The sequence below is a fragment of the Phalacrocorax aristotelis genome, chromosome 7, assembly GCF_949628215.1.
Source record: "Phalacrocorax aristotelis chromosome 7, bGulAri2.1, whole genome shotgun sequence".
Classification (NCBI taxonomy): domain Eukaryota; kingdom Metazoa; phylum Chordata; class Aves; order Suliformes; family Phalacrocoracidae; genus Phalacrocorax; species Phalacrocorax aristotelis.
The window spans coordinates 52,079,763-52,102,976 of record NC_134282.1 but is presented as its reverse complement, the minus strand read 5'-3'; the positions used below and the strand labels follow the sequence as shown (position 1 = coordinate 52,102,976).

The window sequence follows — 23,214 nt, the reverse complement described above, 5'->3', positions numbered from 1 at the left end:
CCGCCCACGCCGCAGCGCCCCCAGGCGGCCGGGAGGACACACTTTTAAAAAGCCCGCCTCAAGCCCACCCCACACCCCCCCCCCCCCCCCCATAACATTTAAAATTCCTGGAGATGACGTCAGGGATGACAACTCTCCGCTGCTTGAATATTCGCTTGGTTTTATTCAAACGCCAGAGGTGAAGTACAAACTGTAGTTACACGGCATTTTGTTTCCTTAAAAACAGTTCTCGGTTACATAATTCCAAACAACTTTCAAAACTAAAGTTGTTGAACAGTGTCGCCTAAAACGCTTTTTCAATCCATTTAAAAAAGGGTTTGAATTAATTGAAGTAAAAGCAGTTAATAAGGTTGGTTGTTTTTTTTTTCACTCTACAAAGAGGAAGGCGAGGATGCAGTTACAGATAGTTCGCCGCAGATTCCCAGTGTGAGGGGACTAAGCTTCTCCCGGAAATACCCTCGACTCCCAGCGCAGCTTTTTCTGAACCATTAGGGGATCATTTAACCTGAAATCCTAAGGGAAGTATCTGTTGCATCTGGCTACAGGTGCACATCACGCTGCTTCTGGGTACGGACACAAATACAGCATAAAATTTACATGACAAAAATTAATAACAAAGAGGGTCAATGCGGCCGCAGTATCCTTTCCTAACACAGCCACTAGACTGAAAAGAACGATGGAAGTTTTATTTAAATAGCTTGAATTAAAATTTTCAAAAGGTGTGGGGGGGGGTCAAGTAAAACTTAAGCCCACATATCACCGAAGGACAAAACGAAGGTGTAAGCAATGATTTTAATTCCTGACACAAATCAAAAACATACAGGCCCTTTAGTGTTTTTACAAAGACTTTCCTAAGGGATCGAATTTCTTTTGGCGTAGAACAGAAGAGGGAGGGCTGCTCTGCTGTGAGGCTAAAAAAAAAAAAAAAAAAATCAAAGACAACTCCACAAGATGCAATACTAGCATTGGAGCATATAACTTAAAAAGCAGTGTGTCATCTCAATCGCTACCGGTTACATCAAAAATATTATACATTTACTTCTTTCATTTCTTAACATTATAAGATAGGTTTGGGCAAGTACCTGGCACCAAAAAACTGATGCATGATAGTTCCAATACGTTAAACAACATGTATTATATTAGAACATTAATAGTTATTAAAAATTTATGTCACCTTCTCATCCAAATTCAGATGGCTTACGGCTTCCTAGAAATCTTGTTTACCCTTCTGGAAAAATTAGCAAGTTACAGACACTTCACCTTCTTTCCCAGTATTCAAGGTGACTGAAACTCTTACCGGAGAGGTGAAGGAAAGGGCATTATTTGATATTTTTCCAATTACTGTAACAAACTAGTGCCACATTTCAGCAAAATCTCCCAGCAGTGTCACAAAGCCTGTCCCAGTTCTTCCAAAATCCCACCCCCGCCCCCCGCAAGGGCTTCCTCCCCCACTAATGTAACAAGTCACTCCAGCACCCATCGGGTTTCAAACACCAGCAGAAACCTAACACTGACCTCAACGGAACCCCCTGAGAGTCGTATGAGGAGCCAAGAGTTTATTCACCCTCTACTAATTAGTCTTGATTTCCCATTTGTAGAGTAACATTATTGTAAGATCTAACTATCCGCAGCACCCACATTGCCATTTTAACTGGAAAGAGCAATCCAGGTGCTACCATATTTGCTATACATTTTAATTGAACAAGTGAAATATACAATTCATAAGTGAACATTATGCCATCCAAGTCCACACAATGTCCATCCAAAAAATCAATGCGATGTTGCAATAAAACGCACGATCGGATTTATCTAATAAAGTTCCTCATCACGCCTCATATCCGAGATGGATCCAATGCCTTTAGTATCAGAGTGAAGCCAGAGGCAATCGTAAGGAAATAACCATGCGCGCTTTACGCGGGCGAGCATTCTGACAGTATTTAATGGTTTGCAGCGTCTGCTTGTCGAGGCCAGCCTTCTTCCTCAACACCAGAGTCATATTCTTCTTCAGATGAATCTTTAGTGGGAGCCCTATAATTAAAACGAACTGATCAGATACTTTAGAAATTGAGGAAAAGAACGGAGACAGTTTCCATAGCTTCTGGTAAACGTGCCACCTGCAAAGCGCCCCAGTGACAAATGCACTGACATGCATCCATCCACTAAACAACCTTCTGATCTGGCAGCAGTGCTGAGCAGGTTTGCACCGCTACCAGCATGCGGTCTCCTTAATGGATTTCATTGGCTTTTCATTGTCAGTAAAGCCGTTTGATTTAATTAGTAAATTTTAAATTTTCAGCAAGCACAGGTGCTGGTGCTCTACAGAATCACTCAAAGCAACCACTGCTGTCAGGGTAACGCCTTCCACTCCAGTCATTCCCTTCGAGACACTAGGTGTGCTGAGCCAAGCTGCAGGCACAGACACAGATGACCTCAAAGCATGTACCCCAAAAAAATTGTCACAGGTAGAAACTAAGCCAGAGTTCCTAAATTTCAGGCCTGTGTTTCTAGCCTGACCCATCCCCTCCCAACTCTACCCTTTGTTCAGTAAAATTAAGGTTTTTTTAAAATCCAGATTTGTCCAGCGCTTTCAGCGTCCCACCACGTCATTACCACAGTACAATCTTTACAACATTAAACTGATTCTTTGAAGAGTTCAGCAAATCAGTACATGTGCCCTTTGTGCCTCTCCACCGCTGCAAGAGCAATGGAGAAGAGAACAGCTGCAGCCTGGAGCTTGCTTTAAGAAAACAAAAAAAACCCCAACCACCTCAGTGGTAAAAAGCAGAAGGAGGAAGGAAAAACTTCTGTTTCAGAAATTTCAGTACAGTCACAATTAAACTTCTGATTTTTACTGTTAGCGTATGATGCTTATAATTTAGTTCTGTTTCTACAGGTATACACACACACACAAAAGGCTTAAAGTAGCTTCATATATAAGTTTATTTTTAAATAGAAATTTAAAAACTAAAGCAATACAAACCCAAAGTCTCTAGGACAGACTAGGCACTAACTCAGCTGTGTAAAGTGTACAGAGAATTGGATCCTTCTTAGGCTGTGTGCATGGTTTTGTGTTTATCTACTTCCTCCTACAGCAAACACCAGAATACCTGTCTAGTGGTATTACTCATCTGTTCTGACACGTCCGTTATGGTTTTACCTAATGTATCCTGGCTCTTTTTTGCCTTCTACAACATCTTTGTCAACTTCCACGCATACAATGTCAGAATTGGGCACTTCAAACATGGGCTCCAGCAACAGCTTTTCCTACAAGAAAAGAGAGGGGAAAAACACATTTCTGTGTGCCCTCTTCTACACAGTAATATGGTCAGCAAGTGATTTTCAGAGCTAGAGAGTTTCCTTGGAAGAACCCTGAATTCCCACAGTTTTAGAAAGAGCCTTATTGTATCCATATAAGACCCAGAACTAAGCGAGGTTTTGACTGGAAGGTGTCACGATCAGGTCCGTACACACCAACATAGGTAGCTTCGTTTACTCAACATGAGAGCTAACGTACTCACCATTATAGATCGAAGACCTCTTGCACCAGTTTTTCTGTCCAGGGCCAGTCTGGCTATAGCCTTCAATGCATCTTCAGTTACATTTAATTCACACTATGTAGAGAAAAATGGTAAGTTTAGTTATTTATTCCATTTATAACTCAACAGTGTATTGAGTTCAGTAGCGCAAGTGTTACTGAAAATAACAAACAGTAGCAATTTACTTGTTACAGACCAGAACATTTAACACTGATGCTACATAAAGCATTGTCTACACTTTGTTTTTGACTAACATTACCAGTACTGACTATGTCCCTTTACCTGCAACTACTGTAAGTACCTCTGCAGTACAGGAAGTGGCTCTTGATGCCTGTTAGGCAAGGTCACAGATGATCACGTGAACGTAAACATGAAGAGCAGCTCAGCTGTTTCCAGATTGCTTGTCCCTCAAGGACAGTCATCCAATCTAAACCCATCAGGTTTTAATGAGTTAGCTTACTTTTTTCCGCTCGGGAAAAATTTCAGATTGATGTTTTATATCGCTTTTAACACTGTATTTATGAACAAGAATATTGAAGAGTCGCCAAATAAAAATTCAAACCTTATCCATGCTGAAAAGTGCCTGGTATTGGGGAACCACAGCATTTCGTGGCTCCGTAAGAATCCGTACAAGAGTCTTCTCATCTAGGCTGTGCAGAGGAACCACAACGGGCAAACGTCCCACAAACTCAGGAATCATGCCAAACTCAATGAGATCTCTGGCTTCCACATGACGCAGCAAGCGATCCTTTTCTTCAATATCTTCATGTGGATCAGACTCTCCACTTATATTAGCAAGATCAGCTGCTGCTGCAGCCCTTCTGCCTTTTCCCATATTAGCTGGTGTCCCAAATCCTAGATACTGCAAAACAAACATGTTATGCTTACAGAACTACAATACTTTTCTTTATGTACCTAAATTACTTTCCATGCACATTAAAAAAAATCTGGAGTGACTGATTGTGTCTTACATATTAATTTGAGCTCAAAAAATTACTTATAGTAAAATTAGACCCCCTGCACACAATCAGACTGTGTTTGCTCAAACTATCTGAGTATTGACAGGCAAAGCTTCTTTCTACCGATATCCAAAGGTTTCCTCAGTTTGAGATTTGGTACACTCCAACTGAAAGAAATCCTATTATAAATCCTAAAAACAAAGTATGGGAATCGGTTCTAAGAGCCGCAAGACATAGTAACAACATAAGTTTACCACTGAAGCAGGGACAGCAAGTCTACCAACAGCTTTCAATCTCTCCCCCCCACGCTATTTTTTTTCGTATTTACACATGCTAAAAATGTCTCTGTGGAAGCAGTGACCACTGCAAGCTACCTAAGCCTACCAACAATAGGCTCATTCTTTGCTACCTTTCTTAGGCTTGACCTCAGGTTCCCACATAACAGATGGAAAACCACTGCTCTACAAACAAACTTAGAGGGTTTACAGATATAGCAAGACCTTTAGGGGTCAGAACTGTGAACAGTAATTAAAGTGATAATTTTTCAGTTCAGGTACAGCCTGATGCACTCACTTTTTCATTTTTCCTCCTGCTGATAATTCTGTCAAGACCATTAAAAGCACCAGAAGCTACAAAGAGGATGTTTGTGGTGTCAACCTGCACCGTTTCTCCACGTAGTTTACGAGAATTTTTTTCTGGAACATTTACTATTGTGCCTTCTAGTAATTTTAACAAGCCCTAAGAAGGAAAGAAGAAAAATAAGCAATATAAAATTCCGCTGTGTAGCATCATAGAAGGTGGCACACCGTACTGTGCTTACTTTCACAGACGTACTTATATTTGTTGCTCCCCCCTTATGCCTTTATGGTAACAGTAAGTGTCTGAACAAATCAATTTTCCATATGAGACAATCCCAGTTGCTTTAAGACTTTGGTCAAAATGGAAAATGTTATCTATTCTTGCCTACATTATGCAACTTGCTACCTGAATGCTGCGAAGACGTTTTTTCAATTGAATTGTTTCTATGAAGCAGTCTCGAGGTGCTTCTGAGATTTTTTTTTTTAAATGAAGAAAGTAAAAAGGGAAGAGGAGGGTTTCACAGGGTAATAATTAAGGAATTAAAGAACTATGACTCCATACGCTCCCATGCTATTTGACACAAGATAGGATGATATGTAGACTTGATGGGCTGATCACTTATGAAGGAAAAATCACTCTACAGAAGTACTTACTTGTTGAACACCTTCTCCTCCGACATCCCGTAACTGATGAATACCGGGAACGCTGCCAATCTTATCTACTTCATCCAGAAAAACAATTCCTGTAGTTGCAGAAAATGGATTTAAGGAAGACTCCACTTTTTCAGAGAAGCAAGAACTTACAGGGAAGAAAATAATTTAAGATAGCTGCCATCCTGTAGATTGTAAGTGTATGCAAACTTGTCCAACTATGGACAAGAACAAGAACTACAAGATATGTTTGGAGCTCTTTTCAGGTTTATTATTTCTGATTTAAAGGATTAAAATTCAGGTACATGAAACAGGAATATAAGTTACAGAAATACTGGTGGTCTCAACGTTCGGAACACTTAGGCAAGATTAATGCAGCCTATGAACAAACTTCAGGAAACGCACTGTAAAAGTTTACCTTGCTGAGCTTTTTCTACATTGTAGTTGGCATCTTGCAGGAGTTTTGCAATAACAGATTCAATGTCTTCCCCAACATAGCCAGCTTGAGTCAAGGTGGTACAATCACAGATAGCAAAAGGTACATCTAGGCATTTAGCTAGAGTCTGAGCCAGCAAGGTTTTACCTAATAACATAAAAACTGTATGTTATGTCTGCCATATATGTCTCTAGAGCACACAAACTCAAATATTTACCATAGCATCATCATTCTCTCATTAGGCATTTTGAATTATGCCAGCATATTCATATCTTTTCCAAGGGAGCCAGTTTTCATACACAGGTTTTTCCTTTTATTGGGCAAGCTGTATTCCTGAATTAGACTAATACTATGCATTTGATGCAGCTTGAAATGCACACAGTATCACAAATAAAACATCACACGATATATCAACCAAAATCCATGTACTTGCGTAGATTAAAGATTAAATAAACCAGTAGCCCTTTGCAGACACTCTGGGTGCAGCACAAAGTCCAATTGCTCCTCCTTTGAAGTTGGAGAAAAGCAAAATTAAAGTGTTATTTAGTGACTGTTCTCCCAAATAGTCTGCAAAATGCTATCACTTCAGCACCACCAGTCCCACTTCTCACAAACACACAAATACAACTTCTCTTTTAACTCCCCTGTAACTGATCCGTCCCAGAGGTGAAACAACACTAACCACAGCATCTCAACTTGCCATCTAAAGCACAGAAACTTCAAATGCATTTTATTTCAGCTTAGTGAAAGTTCCATCTTTTAATCAGTCAATAAATATAGGCATAAAAAAAAGGGAAAAAAAGAAAACCACCTGACTGGACCTCCTTCCTTTTCAAGGCCATTTAGCTCAGCTTGTTACCATGGCATGAAAGCACAAATTGCCAGTTTGGAATCCACAGTTTAGCTTTTTATACACCAAACTGGAGTAGTCACAAAAGAGGTAAATCACTCATTAACAATCAATTCTAAGAAAAATCTGACACCTATAAAAACACGCAGCTGTATACCTGATCCAGTTGGTCCAAGCAGCAAAATATTACTTTTTTCAAGTTTTATGTCATCATTGGGTGAATCTAGTACTTCTCCTCCCCGTTTTTCCTGAGGTATCTGCTGGTTCATTTGTTGCTGCATCGATGCTCCTAAAGCATTACCGTGTGGACTGATTCCAGCAATCTGCAGTAGTTCTGAAGAGAACAATAGCGGTACTGTTTGAGCACTGACAAGGTCTGCCATTACCTTAAATACACAATAAAAGCTTGGTGGTTCCTTTTTGTTCTGCAAACCTATAATTCTCTCTGTGCAGAAGTTTAGAGACAGGACCGCAACAGAAATATGGTGCAATTACAAAAACATCCATTCCAATCATACTTTTGCACAAGCGCGTGTTTGCATACATAAATTTCCAATGATACAGTGGATTATCTAAAAAATATTCCTCTGCATTAAAAACAAGGGCTAGAGAAATGTTCAGTCCTTACAAATTGACTCCTTTTAATGGTAACTTTTTTTTTTTTAACACATGAGAAGAAATAAACCCAAACTGTTGATCTCTGTGATGAGAAAGTACAAGAACTGGCATGTTATAACAATTACAAAAGCAATGCACAGGTCTACTCTCAAGACTTAAAGACTTGTCCTAGTTCCGGGTTACAGAGTTTGTCTCTACACATGGATATGGAGCTTGAGATGGATTTTTTTTTCAGAGCACTAGTTCTAGTAGGCTTGCAGGGTAGAATACTGAAGATTAAGAAAACTGGTCTAAAGAGGTATAACTGGGATCACAAATTGATCTATGCTAGACTAAGGAAGCAGTTCAATAGCCAGTGACAGTTCCCGTGGACTGAAAATAAACATGACTGCCCTCACACAGATTAAAAAAAGGCATTCTGAGGTTCAAGGTGACAGTGCCTTTTAGGGGTACAAATACCCTGCAGAAAATAGTTGCCTACCTTCCCTTATCTACCTCCCATTGTATCTTGCGTGGCATTATTAACATAATCACCTCAGTTCTAAATTAAAAATAAAACAATTGCTACCTGTTCTATTGAGGACAACTCCAAAGACAGATAATTATTTAACCAACTTCATAAAAGGTATCTTTACATTTTACTTGCTTTCCACCTAGAACTAGATAAAGAGTAGATCCTAGTCACCTCTGTTAAAAATATGCCCAATGCCATCCATGAAATTTACTTGCAGAAGAAAAGCAAACAGAATTTGACCCGGCATTTCAGACTAGCCGTTACTGAAGACTATTCTACATTAACATCAGAAGAGTAGATATTGCAGAGGAGGACATGAGGAGAGAGTTCACTTACTTGTAAATCTGTACTCATCCTCCCGTCTTCTGATTTCTAATTCTAAGAGAGAGGATGAAAACAGTAATAAAAAAATAAGTTTATAAAAGATCATAAATTCTCCACCTCTTGCCCTCTTCTGAATACATCTCATCACTGTGTATGAATGTATTTCTAACAAGAAATCCCCACATGAATTAGTGTTCATTGCTGTCAAATTTAACCCAAAACTCAACTTGCATACTTTAAGTGACAGCAAGCTTCCTGCTACTTAAAACAGTAACAATCTATTACCTCTGATTTTCATTTTAAAATCATTCTAGAAGGGGAAAAAATACTATAATACAACTTTGTTTTGAAAAGGCTTCCTTAAACTCTGACATTTATATCCGAGTGTTACAATGTAGGACTTCACATATTTCAAAGTACTCTCCAATATACAAATTCCCTGCCAGTCCCTCCGGGTGTGCACCATTTTATCTCTCTGCGGAGGGTCAGGAATGCCTCTGTGCCAGGTACACAACTGCTCTCCTGCCATTGCCAGAACAGTGCTACTAATGTTTCCCCCTCAGTTAAAATACTTCTTTACATAAATTCAAAAACCAAGGGAGATTTCTGAGCTTAGCATACTTTCTGTTGCAAGACAGAGTAAAATGCCTTTAAAAAATAAAAAAAAAAAAATCAAGGTACACTTTGAATCAGGGACAGTAACTTAATCCTATTTCTAAAAATAAATTAGATCAACATAGCTACACACTTACTTAGTAGCAAAAGTACTGCCAAGAGTAACTCCATCTACACCTGCCAGATATGGGACAATACTACGGTGACCAAGAGATGCTGCCAAGAGCAGCAAGCGAGGTTAGAAGGCGAGCCATTCGCCGCATTACCTACGCAAAATACTGTCTTCATGATCTGCATTGTTGCTTGCAGATTAAGCAGCAGATTTACCGTTAGGCAGTAAATGAGATCAGAAAGAAAAGTTTAGGAGGCTCACTTTACAAATTAAAGGAAAACACCCGATAACATGCGTCAGTAAAAAATGCTCACCATGTAATACGGTAAGCAATACCGACGCCATCATAAACCTTCTGGATTACTGTTTAAATAAATCACAGAAGTTCACATGCAGTGGAAATTAAATTTAATAGAAATTCATTTAGATCATTTCAGTTACAGAACACCTAGCGTCAAGGTAAAACCTCTCTCGGGTTTCTAAAGTTAGGGCCCTGAAGTGATAAGTTTTATTTGACCAGAAAAATACCAAACATCATACAAACCTCTTGGTGTTAAAGAAGTCTGCTTTTCAACTTCTGCTTGCTGTCTCAGGTTAGCTGGGATATTATTGTAGATTCTTTTGTAATGATTGTACACAGCAACTGAAAGCACCTTCTTGGCAAAACACTGACCAACAACATATTTGTCGAGGTAGTTATAAATCTGAAAAATAACTCAATCTTAGTAACACTTCTAGATCACCTTGCAGCAGAAAATAAAAAAATAGAACATTGTGCCAAAGATGAACTTTGGTCTAAACCAACCATCACAGAACTGAGAAACAGAAGCCCAACATCTAAAATAAAACCTATATTTCTGTTGATAAGTTTACTTAAAAACATAGCACTTACACAATCACATTGTGTCAGTCAGTTTTCCCCTACTAATATTTAAACCCATTGTTGTTTTCACCCAGATTTGTAAGAGGAGCAGAAATTTCAAGAATATTTAGTGTTTTACAAGAGAGGTCTACCCAGGAGCCGCATGCAGCTTCAGAAATCATTACAGTCCACTAGGAACTGAGAAACACAACAAGCTCCCTTGCTATTTGGGAGAGGGAAACCAAATGATTTAGGATGGGTCACTGCCAAAAGCTAATCAGCCGTGGTCCTCAACCAGGAACAGGCCAAATAAAAGGTTCAGCAACTACTGAGAGAAGCTGCTAACATTAGGGTGCTGAATACGAGGCCATAGCAGGAAACAAAAGATACCAGGGTTGGTGAAGGTTGAGGTTAGTCTCAGGGCTATATGGAGAAAATGAAGGTACTGGAATTCAGTCACAAGATGAAGCCAGAGGAAAACAAGCCCAACTACTTTTATTGGATCTACTTGTTCCCTTTATCAGTGCTCTGTTGGGTCACACAGCTCTCAAAGGTTTAATCTTGAGCTAATCGTCTTTCTTGTTTGTGGCTCTGTCACAGCAGACCGTCACACACCTGACACAGATTAAGAAGCAAAGCATTTCACCACACTGTAATACAAGGAAACACTGGGGTGAAATTAACAACCATACCTTTTTTGGTGGAGGTGGTGGCTTCTGCTGGAATGCCAATTTCACAGCTTCTGCTGCTGACTCGGGCTCTTTAATGATGCTCTTTTTTGTGTCTGCCTCTGACAGTACAACAAAAAAATGGTGACACTTTTCACACTTCACAAAACGGGTGGAAGCTGCAGAAAAGAAAAAGTAAAACAAAACGGTAAGAGAAACAGCTTAGACAGCATCCATTCAACAGCCTGAGTCTGTCATAGACAGGACAAGCACCTGCAAGACAGTGCAGCCACCTCTGTGTTTACACAACACTTCCCCTTCATTCGCCTTAGAAGCTTTATAAGCCATTATTGGACTATGAAATCTGACACAGAGGGAATGCAATTTGACCAAAAAGTCACAACACAGCAGCAACCAAACAAGGGATTAAAAAGCAAAAATCTACTTTGTACTTATTAATGAGGGCATCTAACTAAGCAGGAATTGTTCCTAACTTTCAAACTAGCATGCAAAAAAAAAAAAAAGAAAATGTGGTTAGGGACAGACTAAAGCATGGGGAAGCATTCTACAATATCAAAGACAGCATGCAGCAGGCTCAGGAGAGGACAGCTGTGGCAGCTCCCGCTCTCTGCATCCCACTGGCTGTGGAACACCATGGAGCACGCTCGAGTCACCCAAAGGGCTCATCCCAACAAGAGGCAGCTGTGGTATGCAACAGCCAATCAGGACTCTGATGTTTTGAAAGATCTATTGCTTATTTATTTTTACTGTCAAGAATAGAACAAATTTATTTCAAATTCCAAAAGCCAAACCCTCCTACCACTGAATTTGTGGACCAGGTCTCAAGAAATCATGTTATCTCCAAAGACTGATTTCAAAAGCCTGCAAACTAGAACTTGCACTATTTTTTTTTATTTGGAAAAGCAAAATTGAAATTAAAAATAGACAGCAGAGAATAAATCTGTAATTCAAAATAGATCTTTTCTGACCATATCACTATGCTATTAAACGCAAATAACATGCAACATGGCTGACTTAAATATTAGTACTGTAATAAATTAAAAGTAAAATAACTGTAGCAAAACAACCACAGGAAAAAATTCAATGTCAAATCTTCTGAAATCATCAAAAGTTTTTAGAAAATTGCTTGAACACCATAGTAGCAGCTGATTTTATTAACAACATCTAGCAATAAACAAGCTGCTTATTTATCACCTGTTGCTGCCTTCCATAAAGCTGGCATCAGCAAGAGAAATGGGTTTCTTTTTTTCAATATTAAACACACCTTGTGACTGTGTAAGTAAGACCAGCAGATTTTAATGATGTAGCACATACTACCGTGACCATAACAGCTTTATTAACCCTACTCCAAAAACCAAAATTGTATTACAGCTGCAACGTCCTTCTGGCAACATTCCAAATTACTGTTATCTGCCTGATGGGCACGCAATGGAGAACCACTTGCACGCACCCACCCTGCTTAGATAACTATTATTTAGCCACAATATTGTAGGGAAAAAAACCCAAACTTTCTCCCAGTGCTCACTCAAAACACCTCTGATATTCTTAATGTCTACACTGCCATTAGGCTGTTGTCCTTCCTTATGCAATGCTAAGAGTCAGCTTTATTAGGATGGAATAGCCACGAGAATACTTGCCCCCTTTATAGATCCACAGGAATGGTTAAAAAATAGAAAATAAAGAGCAGGCTATAAGAATACTATTGTGCACCTTTCAAACATCATTCACTGAAAAAAAAACTACCATGCAGAGTACACTTTTATCAATTACTCCAAGCAGCACAGAGGAAGGTTATTATAGATCTTCCTAATTTTCAGCAAGACTGATAGGGTCCCTGGTTACAGAGAAACTGTGATGTATGGGGTGCCTTGGGGAGATTGGTTATCAACACACAGCTGTAACACTGGCCAGTTTCTATCATCTACACAGCAATGTGGAGCAAAGCGTCAATGAGAGTTTTAACACAATTAAAAAAAATTGAGAAGTTTGCTCTGAAATGCAAGGAAATCAAGTTTAAGTACTGCTATCTCCCTAACACTGAGCATTCAAAATTGCAAGCATCTTTGCTATTCTTAAATACTGGCATGTTTTCATAGGTTCTTTTAGCAAACATATACAAGCACAGCAAAGGACCTTCATGTCAAATTACCTCACCATCATTAGCAAGTCTGCAAATATTTAGTGTGGTAAAACGCAAGCCAAGTGTTGGTTTTGATACTGGCAACATTACCAGGGAGGCTGGATTTGCAACGAGATTTCTAAAGTCCGTACAAGCTGACCTTGCCAAAGAGAAAACGCCAGGTTTTCACAGTACATGCAGGAAGCCAAAACAATTGGAGGATTAACCTTAAAAATGCTTCTAGCGTTGAGATAATGGGCTACTATTAAACTGCTATAAGGTAAAAAGATATCAGGAAGAAGAGCAGGGAAGCTGCTTGCCCATGAAGTACATACAGTAGCAGGGGAAGCCTTGCTTTGGAGGATGGTCACTAACCTGATGGCATCAGGTAGAGACAGTAAAAGCCATGGGTAGTTAAGGCTTCTTCAAGTGTCGATCAGCTTTAAAGCTATTGGATTTCACTCTACATCTGATGCTCAGCTCTTATTTCACTGATCATAAAACTCTGCTCAGAGTCTCACAACCGAACACAATATAGGAACTGTGGAGAAAGTGTGTCAAAGCAAAATTCGTCCTGGTTTGGATCATATTTTTCATTAACTATTAATTACTGGAAAACCATTGCCAAGCAAATACTTGTGCAAGATTCACGGACACAAAGCGAAGCCCTGTTACAAATTCACTCCACTGTCCAACCAGCCTGTCACACTGCCACTTATGGCAATTAATTTACTAATAAGCGTGGCTTTTATTCAGTATTTCATTTCCCTACTTCTCTCAAAAATGACTGAAAAGCCTAATACAAATGCTGACTGCATACTTTCTTTTGGCTTTAGATATCTACTTAGGGCTCTGCAGTTTGGTAATTCAAACCAGAATTGAGCAAATTCATTATTTTTCCTGACTAAGCAACATCAAAGGCCTATCTGAAAAATCAAGTTACACTATGCTTAGTACAACCTGCAACCCATCCATCTTGGGCAGAATGGAACAGGGTTTTTTTTCCTTATTAGTTTTTGTTTTCTTTTGTAAAATCGTTTTTAAGTTAATTAGAACTTAGCTCTTCTGTTTTCCAGCCGCTTTATATTCTACAGTTTGGCTAGGAAGCAGTGTGCTCAAATTAGCAGAATAAACAAGAAAGACAGGTCCAGAGAAAACTTAACCATGACTCACAAAAATTTCTCAGAAATTAGAGCAATTACAATCTGTGGTTTAATTTTTAAGTTACCAATTAACAGAAAACTGATGACTGCTGTTCTCAAGATGAACAAAAAAGCCTGCTCTACTCCATTATCTGGTGACACTGTGCTTAGTTTGAACTACCAACAGAGTTCATTTAAAGGCTGTAAAACCCTAAAGCCCGAGAATAGAACGTGCAAGGATGAGAAAAGTAGATAGACTCAATAATTCACATGCAGACTTCCTCACATTTTGATTTTCAAGCTTCTGACAGACCTGACCAGCTGCAACACTGTTTTTACAAGTAGAAAGTGGGTTGCAGCCCCAACCTGTTTACAGCACTTGTGCCATTCTGATGCTGCAACTCACACGTGGCATCACAACTTGTGAATTTAAAATTGCATATACCAGACGTCTTCTCCCATGATGTTAGTATCAACAAGTCCTCTTCCCAAAAAAGTTTTCAAACACACTTAAAGGTTCCTAGCAACACTGACTATATACTAAAGTCTGTTGCTGCTTTCCAGGGATACACAGTGGTTTTTCCACTCCAGGGCAATGCCTGAATGGTATTTCCACATAAAAGCACACTCTCCTATAACAAGGGGAACAAACACACTAGTGAAGTGAGAGAGTTTCAAAATGTCTCTGCCTACTCATGAATCATCTGAGAAGGTAAATGAGGTTAAAAATCCTTCCACTGTTTTCAACCACACCTAGTCCAGGGAGAGGCCAACAAATTGAACACTACACAAGACTGTACTTCTAGTTCCATCAACTAGTGCCAGATTTTTCAGAAAACCTTGTTGACTATATTTTCAAACAAAAAAGGTCTTACTATTTCTGGGGAAAAAAAAAGAAGTAGCTAAGGACCAATCCTTTTATCTAACTAATAAATACACTGTTATTATAGGATTGTTTTGTGATTCATGATGTTTGATCCTCTTTATTAAATAGTATTTTATACAAGTGGCAGCAAATAATAGCACATCCCCTCATTATTAACAACGGTTGAAAAAGTTTATGCTGACCTCGTCTTAAGCTTCTTCGTCCAACAAGCCTGATTATGACTCAACAGCTCTTCCTTGGGCCCCAGCAACTAACACTGGGTATTTGCTTTCTGACAACTATTTTCTAGGTTGGTCTCATTAGCACCGAAATAAGGAGAAATGTCTTCAAGTCTGACAGAACCTAAAGCATAACTGGCGCTAATTTGGAGTGTACTTCAAAAAAAGCAGCTATTGCTGCTGGTCGCCAGGCATCTGACACATTTTGGGTTTTCTATTTGGACTTTCCAGCCTCCTATTTGGAATGTATTACAGATCCAGCTTCGCAGTAGAAGACCATTCTAGTAAGCCATCTGTCATATCCGAATTCCTCTGCTGGATAAGCACTTTGGTCATAGCACACGCAGGACTGAAGTTTTATTATTTAGTAAATGAAGGACAGACATTACAAACATACATACATATAAGTATATATTTACAAATAACAGACAGAAAGAAATATCAGTAGTTAAACCAGTATTTGCTATGCTTCACATAACAAACCACTTTAAAACTGCATATTCACAGTTGCGGTCGGAATTCCGCTACCATATTCTGCTCCACCACACATCACAAGAGATTACACAAACACATCCAGAGACAATACACACTTAAGCCAACGTGGCCAAACTAAGCACAACAAAATTTGACATTGTGTAATCAGGTAGGCTATAACTTCATTATCAGGGCTATGTTAGATCACAAATAAAGTCACATCTGCATCTATTTAAAAAAGGAAGTATTCATTAAAACTTACACACGAAGGTCTCCACGTGCGTGCACAAGTCACCACACTTCGGGCAGCGCAGCTGGTTCCCTCCTTTCCCAGAGCTTCCAGCGCTTGACTTTTTACCACCCCCCTCACCGACAGACTTCTAAAAAAGATTTCCAGACAATTAGCCCCAAGCAATGGAGCTGTTACATCAGGCATGCAGCAGTGTGTTTATGGAATCCAGCAATGCGAATATTGCAACAGCTGAATGACAAAGTAACTATCATCAGGATTTTTTAAAGGCTTTGAAAACTTAGTACACCAGGATATAAACATTTTGAAGAGTACACACAGCCACGTTTCCCAGGCCTGCCAGTTTTGAATGCCCATGGAAGAGGCATCCCGCACCTACATTAGAACTGCTTGACTGGCACTAGAACAATAACAAGCTAAACTATGTCAAGAATGTTTTAGTAGTATATTTCTATGTAATTTATTCTAACCCCAGAGAATAAAACAGATCATACTTATAGAGAAAGTAATTTCATTATCCCAACTGTGTTGATTCTAAGGGTTTCTGAAGCCACACCTCTTCTCACGTCCTTGACAGATGTAGCTATGCTGGCAGATGGCTGTAGGGCAGATATGGCCTATAAAACAAGCACCTCAGAAATTGGTTGGAAATATTTCTTGCTTCTAAGGCAGAGTTCCCTGACAGAGACCTACTTATTTTCCTCCGTGTCACCCTGCTTAGTGGTCTCCAAGGTTAACATTTTTTAAATTTGTACCCATTCTATGCCTTTATACTTTGATTAACAATAAAAGCTATTTCAAGGAACAGCAAAGATCTCTCTTCCCTTTCATAAGGCAGTTCCCCATTTTTTTAAACCTTGCCTGCCTACACATTTCTCCTCGCAACCCTTCTCAAGAAATAAAGACTATTAGAATTTTGTATCATCTTTATTTTTTTAAAACGTTTAAGCTGAACCTTCAGAACACACTTGTGTCATCTGGACAGTTCCTCAGATGTCACAACATGCCATAACAAGGCAAAGTTATTGCCTGTGAACTCTCAAAATCTTATTTGCTGACTAAAGAGACTTTTATTCTCAGGTAATCATTTATCTGAAGAAGCTGTTTATTAACTATAATTATAGAGAAAGACTAGGATGAAAATAGATTAGAGTTTACTAACAAGAATGAAGCTAGTCTCCTCACAAATTTGTCTTGCTTAATACAACTACCAAATCAGTGCTGAAAAGAAAAACATTTTAAAATGTACTTACTTTAAAAGGCCTACCTGGGAGTAGCAGGCTTTTGAAGGAGAATAGTTCTGATTACTACTCCTTCCTGAGATCCAGAAACCTGATGTGGATTTATAACGTCCTACAAAGTTTTCAAGTGTCCCTTTACCCTAGGCAAAGCAACTTATAGAACTGGGAAACGCATTATGGGATGTTTAAAAGGTTTTTCTCCTAACAAATTCCCAATACAATTTATTTTTAATTCACTCTTAGTTGTGGCAATTTGAAGGATCAGAAGTGTCAAGAGTTAGCAATGATTTCAGGGAAGATTTTAAGTAAGGAAAAAGATGTACTAAAATATTTAAGAAACATTTTATATAAACCATTGAAAAACCTAACATGTGGAGATTACCTTGCTTCCATCTCCAGAACCATCCTTGCTTGCACCATCCTTTGAAGCAAAATACGCTGGTGTTTCTGAAAAGTTTCTAAGAGGAATTCGTCTCAGGGAACAAGTTTCAAAAGTCCCAAGTTTTCCTAAAACAGGGATTCGTGTACGACCACAAGTAATACCTAAAAAATGAAAAAGCGTGAAAATTAAACATTAAAAATACTCTAGTTCTAATCCTGATGCCACCAAACCCCAGAATTTATTTATATTAAATGGAGCTCAAAGGTTTCAGCAGCAGAACTCAACTCTGAGCATCCAAATTTCAGTTATCCAAAATAAATTCTCTTCACCACCTGAGGTTCACCTCACTAAAAGCTGCCTGGATTGTCCAGAAATGACCCAGAAGTAATTCTATATTCTCTAACATCAGACAATTGTGAGAGTCCCATTGTTTCACGGAACAGGGAACACCCCAGTTACGGAACCGATCCTCAGCGTGATAAATACAATCGACATCCAGCACTTGTTGTGAAATAATTCAACCCCTGAAGAGAGACCTTTGAAGTGTCTCCTTATTATGCAAAAATTACCAAAGAAACATCTCGGACTCAGAGACTGCACGTCTGGATTTGGCTTTCACTTGGTAACTCTACTAGAAATGAGTTTCCAGAAATTTGAGGTACTGCTGGACAAAAAAAGTTGTCCTGAGGAAAACTGAAAGGTAGCATCATATCTGGCACGTGCTGACAGACAGGCACAAGTAAATACAGTGTCATCTTAACTTGTTGAAATAGCTCATTGCCAACATGAAAAAAAAACCTAGTGAGAAACTAAACAGCCTTCTCCTCCTCTTGCAACAGCGGGCAGGATTACATTTCATGGCTAGGCATGATGTGAACCAACATAGGTCATGCTTGCGATTTCAACATCTCTCATGCTTATGATTTCAACATCTCTCATCACAGGCAAGAGCCTGGAACCCGTATCTCATATCTCTTTCTCATTTAAAGTGGCAAATTTCACACTTACTCCCTGGTTTTGATAAGAGATCTGTGACTTACCAACAGAAGAGATATATAGCAACACCAACAATTAAAAACTTTCTGGTAATAGACAGTTTTAATGTTAGAGAGATGAGGGGGTCCTATAGAAAACTCCAAAAACTCTTCTAAGAAGAGAATAAAAACAGTAAGAATGGCAGGAGGAATACAGTTCATTTGCTCTGGAAGAGGTAACACTGAAAACTAACAGCTGGAATCTTAGTTGAAAGAGGATATTTAAGAAAATTCACTTTGCTACCATAACAGGGAAACAGAAAAATAAAGAAAAGCATTATGGACAAGCCTAAATATACCAGGAAAACTCTCACAGGCCTCTGCAAAGTCACAACCAACACAATGATGAGACCAAGACAAGATCTGAAGTTGTTTTATTAATTTTGTGCTTTCCAATTTTAAATTCCTCTCCTGAGTGCCACTGCAACACAGCGAGCTGCTTTAGATTACACAGGATAAACTATGAAAATATCACAGTAACCTTAAAAATACCCGCTCCCTTTCACAAGCAGTTGCATTCTCTCAACTGAACCTGCAGAGAACTCTGAAGACTACGCGTGCCAAGCGCATTTGTCAGTAGAGAATAAGCTGTGGTGAGTGTTTACAATGCAAGAACTGGTCTGCGTTAATTCCCTGTCTTGGGGACTTATTCCTCATAGATCATTCCTCTACTGAGATTTGTTTTTCCACTTCTAAAGGGAACTGATAAGACCCCTTAATAAAATAAAAAGCCAAACCACCCGCCCCCCCTGAACAAAACCCTGAAGTCGCACAATTCTCCTGCAATACAGGGAGATTTGGCCCATGGAGAAAGGATGAAGCACTAATACAGAACTCAAACATTTTACCACTAAGCACTACATGTGGACTAAAGATCACCGATTTTAATTCAAAGCACCCGTGTGACACCGAAAACGCACTGAAAACTGTACTGGATGAACTATGAAACCGTACGCAGTGTCAGTGCCAAGTTGGTAAGTGCCACGTTACCCACTGTGCCCATCTAGTGATGCAGAAACACTGCAGCTGTGGGCCTTCACCTCCAGCATTTGACGAGACACTGGCAGCAGATCCAGGCTCGCCAGCAGCATTACACACATGCCATAATGCTTTTGTGGCTATTAAATTCACTCTTACAAAAGTTTTAGCTGGTCAGCCTGTTGGGAACATTAAACCCACCCTGCTACACAAGCCAAACTCTAAATGGTGTAGACAGGCCAAACCAGTGAGGAAAGAGAAAAAATATTCATATTACTGCTACATCAGCTGTGGCTAAACAGAAAAAATCTTGTCCCTGTGCTTATCATGAGGTCTGAGTGATACTTTTTTGACAATGCATCATTGTACAATCAAAGAATAAAGCAGTAGGAAAGTTATCGTAACTACTTTCTTGCATAAATAAGCCCAGAGTCAGATTTTCAGGAGATACCAACATTCCAGTCCAATTCCCGGCAACTTTCAGTGAATGATTCAGATACTGATAAACATTCAAATATACAACAGCTGGCTGGCACAGCAGTATTTGCTCACTCACAACTGGCAATCAGGGCTTGGGTGCTTTTTGAAAGGGTAAATTTAAAGGACATGTACATAACGTAAGAATGTTTGTAGCAGCAATGGCATCTATCCAGGGTGTTCAGCTTAGTGCATTAAGAAATAACGGGAGGCTCCTTTACACCTTATTAGCCTTTAATTAATCCTTGAGGAAAGAAATACTGACTTTTGGGCCAAGCTTCAAATATCTTGGAAGAATCTATTGCCCAAAGTGCCAGGAAAGCTGTGACAAAAGACAAGTCTCCTTTATCCCACGCAACACTTGACCGACTAGACTGATCCATGCACTCTGAATACTCTCAAGTTCGTACTAATCAGCAAGAGCAAAGCACCTGGCAGAAGACAATCTGTCACAACAACAAAAATGCACCAAAATAAGTTGTTTTGTTTACCTACAGAACTTTCATGGAAAGCTGATGCATAAACAAACTTATTACTCTTTATCTGTGGTTTAGTCTCACGTTCTTTTCCATATCCCTTCTAAATCTTAGTTCTGACAAAAAAAACCCACCCAAATTTTAAAAATACATAATTCTGAAGTTAATTTAGAATGTTCCTTGCTTTAAATTTTATTGTTTCAATTAGTTTACATGAGACCAGACAGGCTGGAGCTGAAAGTACTCGTTTAAACCTCTGAGCACAGGTGACACCAGACATGTAAATTCAAAGTCAACTGCAATGAGTTAACTCATATCTTGAAGGCAATAAATTATCTCTGACTCGTCAGGCTACTACTGAGGGTACGCTCACTCAAAACCTTGTTGCAAACACGGCAGCAGTAGAGACTTTCAGCAGTTTGGAGGTAGTCTGCCTTTCACTAAAAGCAGCGCATGGTACGTCAGCTCTCACTACCCGCAAAAACATGTTGAAAAGGACAAAAGTAGTAAAAGAAGTAACAACCTCCCTCTGCTTCAACTGCCAGTAAGTGGTTTGCAGAACCTCACCTTTCTACTGCATTGGAAATAATGAATTTTTGATAACCGAGCCCAAGCGTTTTTGAGAACTATTTCAAGTTTAGGCTGAAAAAAACCCCACAGTTTTAATCAGTCAGCTAATCAAGCTCATTTACTAGTACTGCAGGGTAACACACACTGGACAACTGCTACTGAAAATCGCTCTCGGTGAAGTCAAATCTATTCTCCTATTACATTTCACAAAAGATACTCCTGTGCGTGTTCATTTTCCAGAATTTTTTCCCGTGTAATACTGCCCCTTAATCCTACACGCCACCCGCCGCCCCCTCACACCACCCAGGGTGACAGTAGCAAAAGATTAAAGGGGAAGAAAAAAAAAAAAAAAAGGAAAGAAAAGCCGAGGCAGCCAGCCGTTGCCAAAGCGAAGCCCTTATCGCGGCGCCGCAGCACGGAGCTCCCCGGGGCGCCGGGCTCCCCTCCCTGCTCCGGCGGTAGGCCGGGGCCCGCTCCTGGGAACCACCGGCGGGGCACGGACCGGTGACAGCCCCGCGGCGGCCGGGGGGGGGGACGAGCGGCCGGGGGGAGGGGGTGGGGGGTGTCCCTCTGAGGCGGCGGCGGGCGGAAGGGAAGGGCCGCGGGGCGGAGGGCCCGGCCCCGCCGGCGAGCGGCGCCAGGCCGGGCGGCGGCGAGGGGAGGACGGCGGTTACCTCTGCGAGCGGAGGGCAGCGTGGAGCCCAGCAGGCGGGCGGCGGCGGCGCAGCTGTGGCAGGCGGACATGGTGCGGCCGCGGGCCCAGCCCGCCGCCGACTAGGCCTCGCTGGCGGCGGTGCTACGCGCCCCACCCGCCCCGTAAACACCCCTGGCGCCGCCTCACTGGCGGCAGCGCGCCGCCGCTGCCCGCCGTCACGGCGCACGCCCCGCGGACTACCGCTCCCAGCGGGCAGCGCGCCGGGCGCCTCGCCCGCCGTAGCCCCGCCGGCCGCGCGGGGTCTCATGGGAGATGTAGTCCCGGGGGCGAGCAGCGGCCGGCGGGGCGCCGCGTTGCATCGTGGGAAATGTAGTCCGAGAGGCGGCGGCGGCTCCTCAGGGCCTCGCTGAGCCTCGCACATTCTCCCAGGCCATTCCCGCCTTTCAGTTCTGCTTCCTAAATACCACAGGAGAAATTTAGTTCCCTTCGACACCAGAAATAACTTTTAAGCACGCCTTTTGTGAAAAATCAAACCAAAACAGCAGCTGAAAACTTTTAAGCAAGATGAAGCAGCTTTGGGAGAGAAACAACGCCTTGCCTCACCAGGTGATCCTCAGGCAGGGAACATTATGCATAAATATACATATTGTCTAATTAAATGTATTATTTAGATGTATCTCATGGGGAACACACCTACAACTTACAGGTGTCTATCAGTCTCTTTCAACTCACCTTCAACTCCTAGTTCATAGAATCACTAAGGTTGGAAAAGACCTCTCATGATTAAATGAAGGTAATTAATCCCAGCTGGTATTTAGAGGAGTGACTCAGAGACAGGAACACACCCTGCCACTCTCCTCAATTAACCCAAACTGCCCTACGGCAAACGCTGTCGGACCACACCGACGGCGGGTTACACGCACCATGCCGCTCGGCTGCGTGCGGCAGCGATATGGCGTGGAGTTTTTAATTTCCGCAAAGATCTGGATGGATTTTAACCCTTGTACAATACAGGTTTAACACCACCAACTACAGCCAGACAGCTACCAATCTGATTTTAATCTGCATTAAATCCACCGCTGCGTTTACTTTCAGGAGCTTTTTGAGGGAGTCCGGCAGGAACAGCAGGTTAGGCTCAGGGAGACGCCAACGTGCGTTGATAGAAGCGCGAACACAGGTTTGTGACCTAGCCCACGGTGCATCCAGACGGCTCACGGCAAGGGGTGGGAGCTCAGCTCGCCGCTCTGAGCCTCCCCTCAAGCACCGTGTGCTGAAAACCAACCCGTAAAATGCTACTTATGAAAAACTATCGGAATGAACAATTTTTTCAGCTAGAGCTTTACCTGCGAATGTGTATACATGAAAGTCAGGCAGCACTATTACACCCTCTAACTTACCTTCTGTACGCCGTTTTTACCATAGCCTTAAATATAGCTTATTTAAAACAAACTGTTTGAATGGACACAGCTGTTTAAAAGATCCAGGTTTTGGATTAGACAAGCAAGTGCTGCACAACACCCGGATCAAGGGAGCTGAATAAAACCTACTATATTAAAAGCATGAACCCA

The 23,214-nt window shown here is 40.8% G+C and overlaps 2 protein-coding genes across 3 annotated transcripts in view; one reads left to right on the top strand and one right to left on the bottom strand.

Moving 5' to 3' along the window:
• The window catches only part of SPG21 (SPG21 abhydrolase domain containing, maspardin), a 57,448-nt gene that overhangs the window by 21,437 nt on the left and 12,797 nt on the right, over positions 1-23,214 (top strand). The gene's annotated exons all lie outside the window — the stretch shown is intronic.
• Positions 775-21,887, bottom strand: CLPX (caseinolytic mitochondrial matrix peptidase chaperone subunit X). 2 transcript variants are annotated; one of them, XM_075100699.1, is made up of 14 exons: positions 21,666-21,884; positions 17,457-17,617; positions 15,846-15,963; positions 10,748-10,902; positions 9,738-9,897; positions 8,479-8,520; positions 7,168-7,344; positions 6,143-6,307; positions 5,728-5,816; positions 5,069-5,233; positions 4,099-4,398; positions 3,519-3,611; positions 3,158-3,264; positions 775-2,028 (listed from the first exon to the last, which is right to left on the bottom strand). In XM_075100699.1, exons 1-14 carry the CDS (start codon positions 21,733-21,735, stop codon positions 1,938-1,940), a joined length of 1,893 nt encoding a protein of 630 aa, XP_074956800.1. In that variant the 5' UTR covers positions 21,736-21,884; the 3' UTR covers positions 775-1,937. The 2 variants fall into 2 exon arrangements, with proteins under 2 accessions (XP_074956800.1, XP_074956801.1); XM_075100700.1 differs by lacking the exon at positions 8,479-8,520 and having other exon boundaries at positions 21,666-21,887.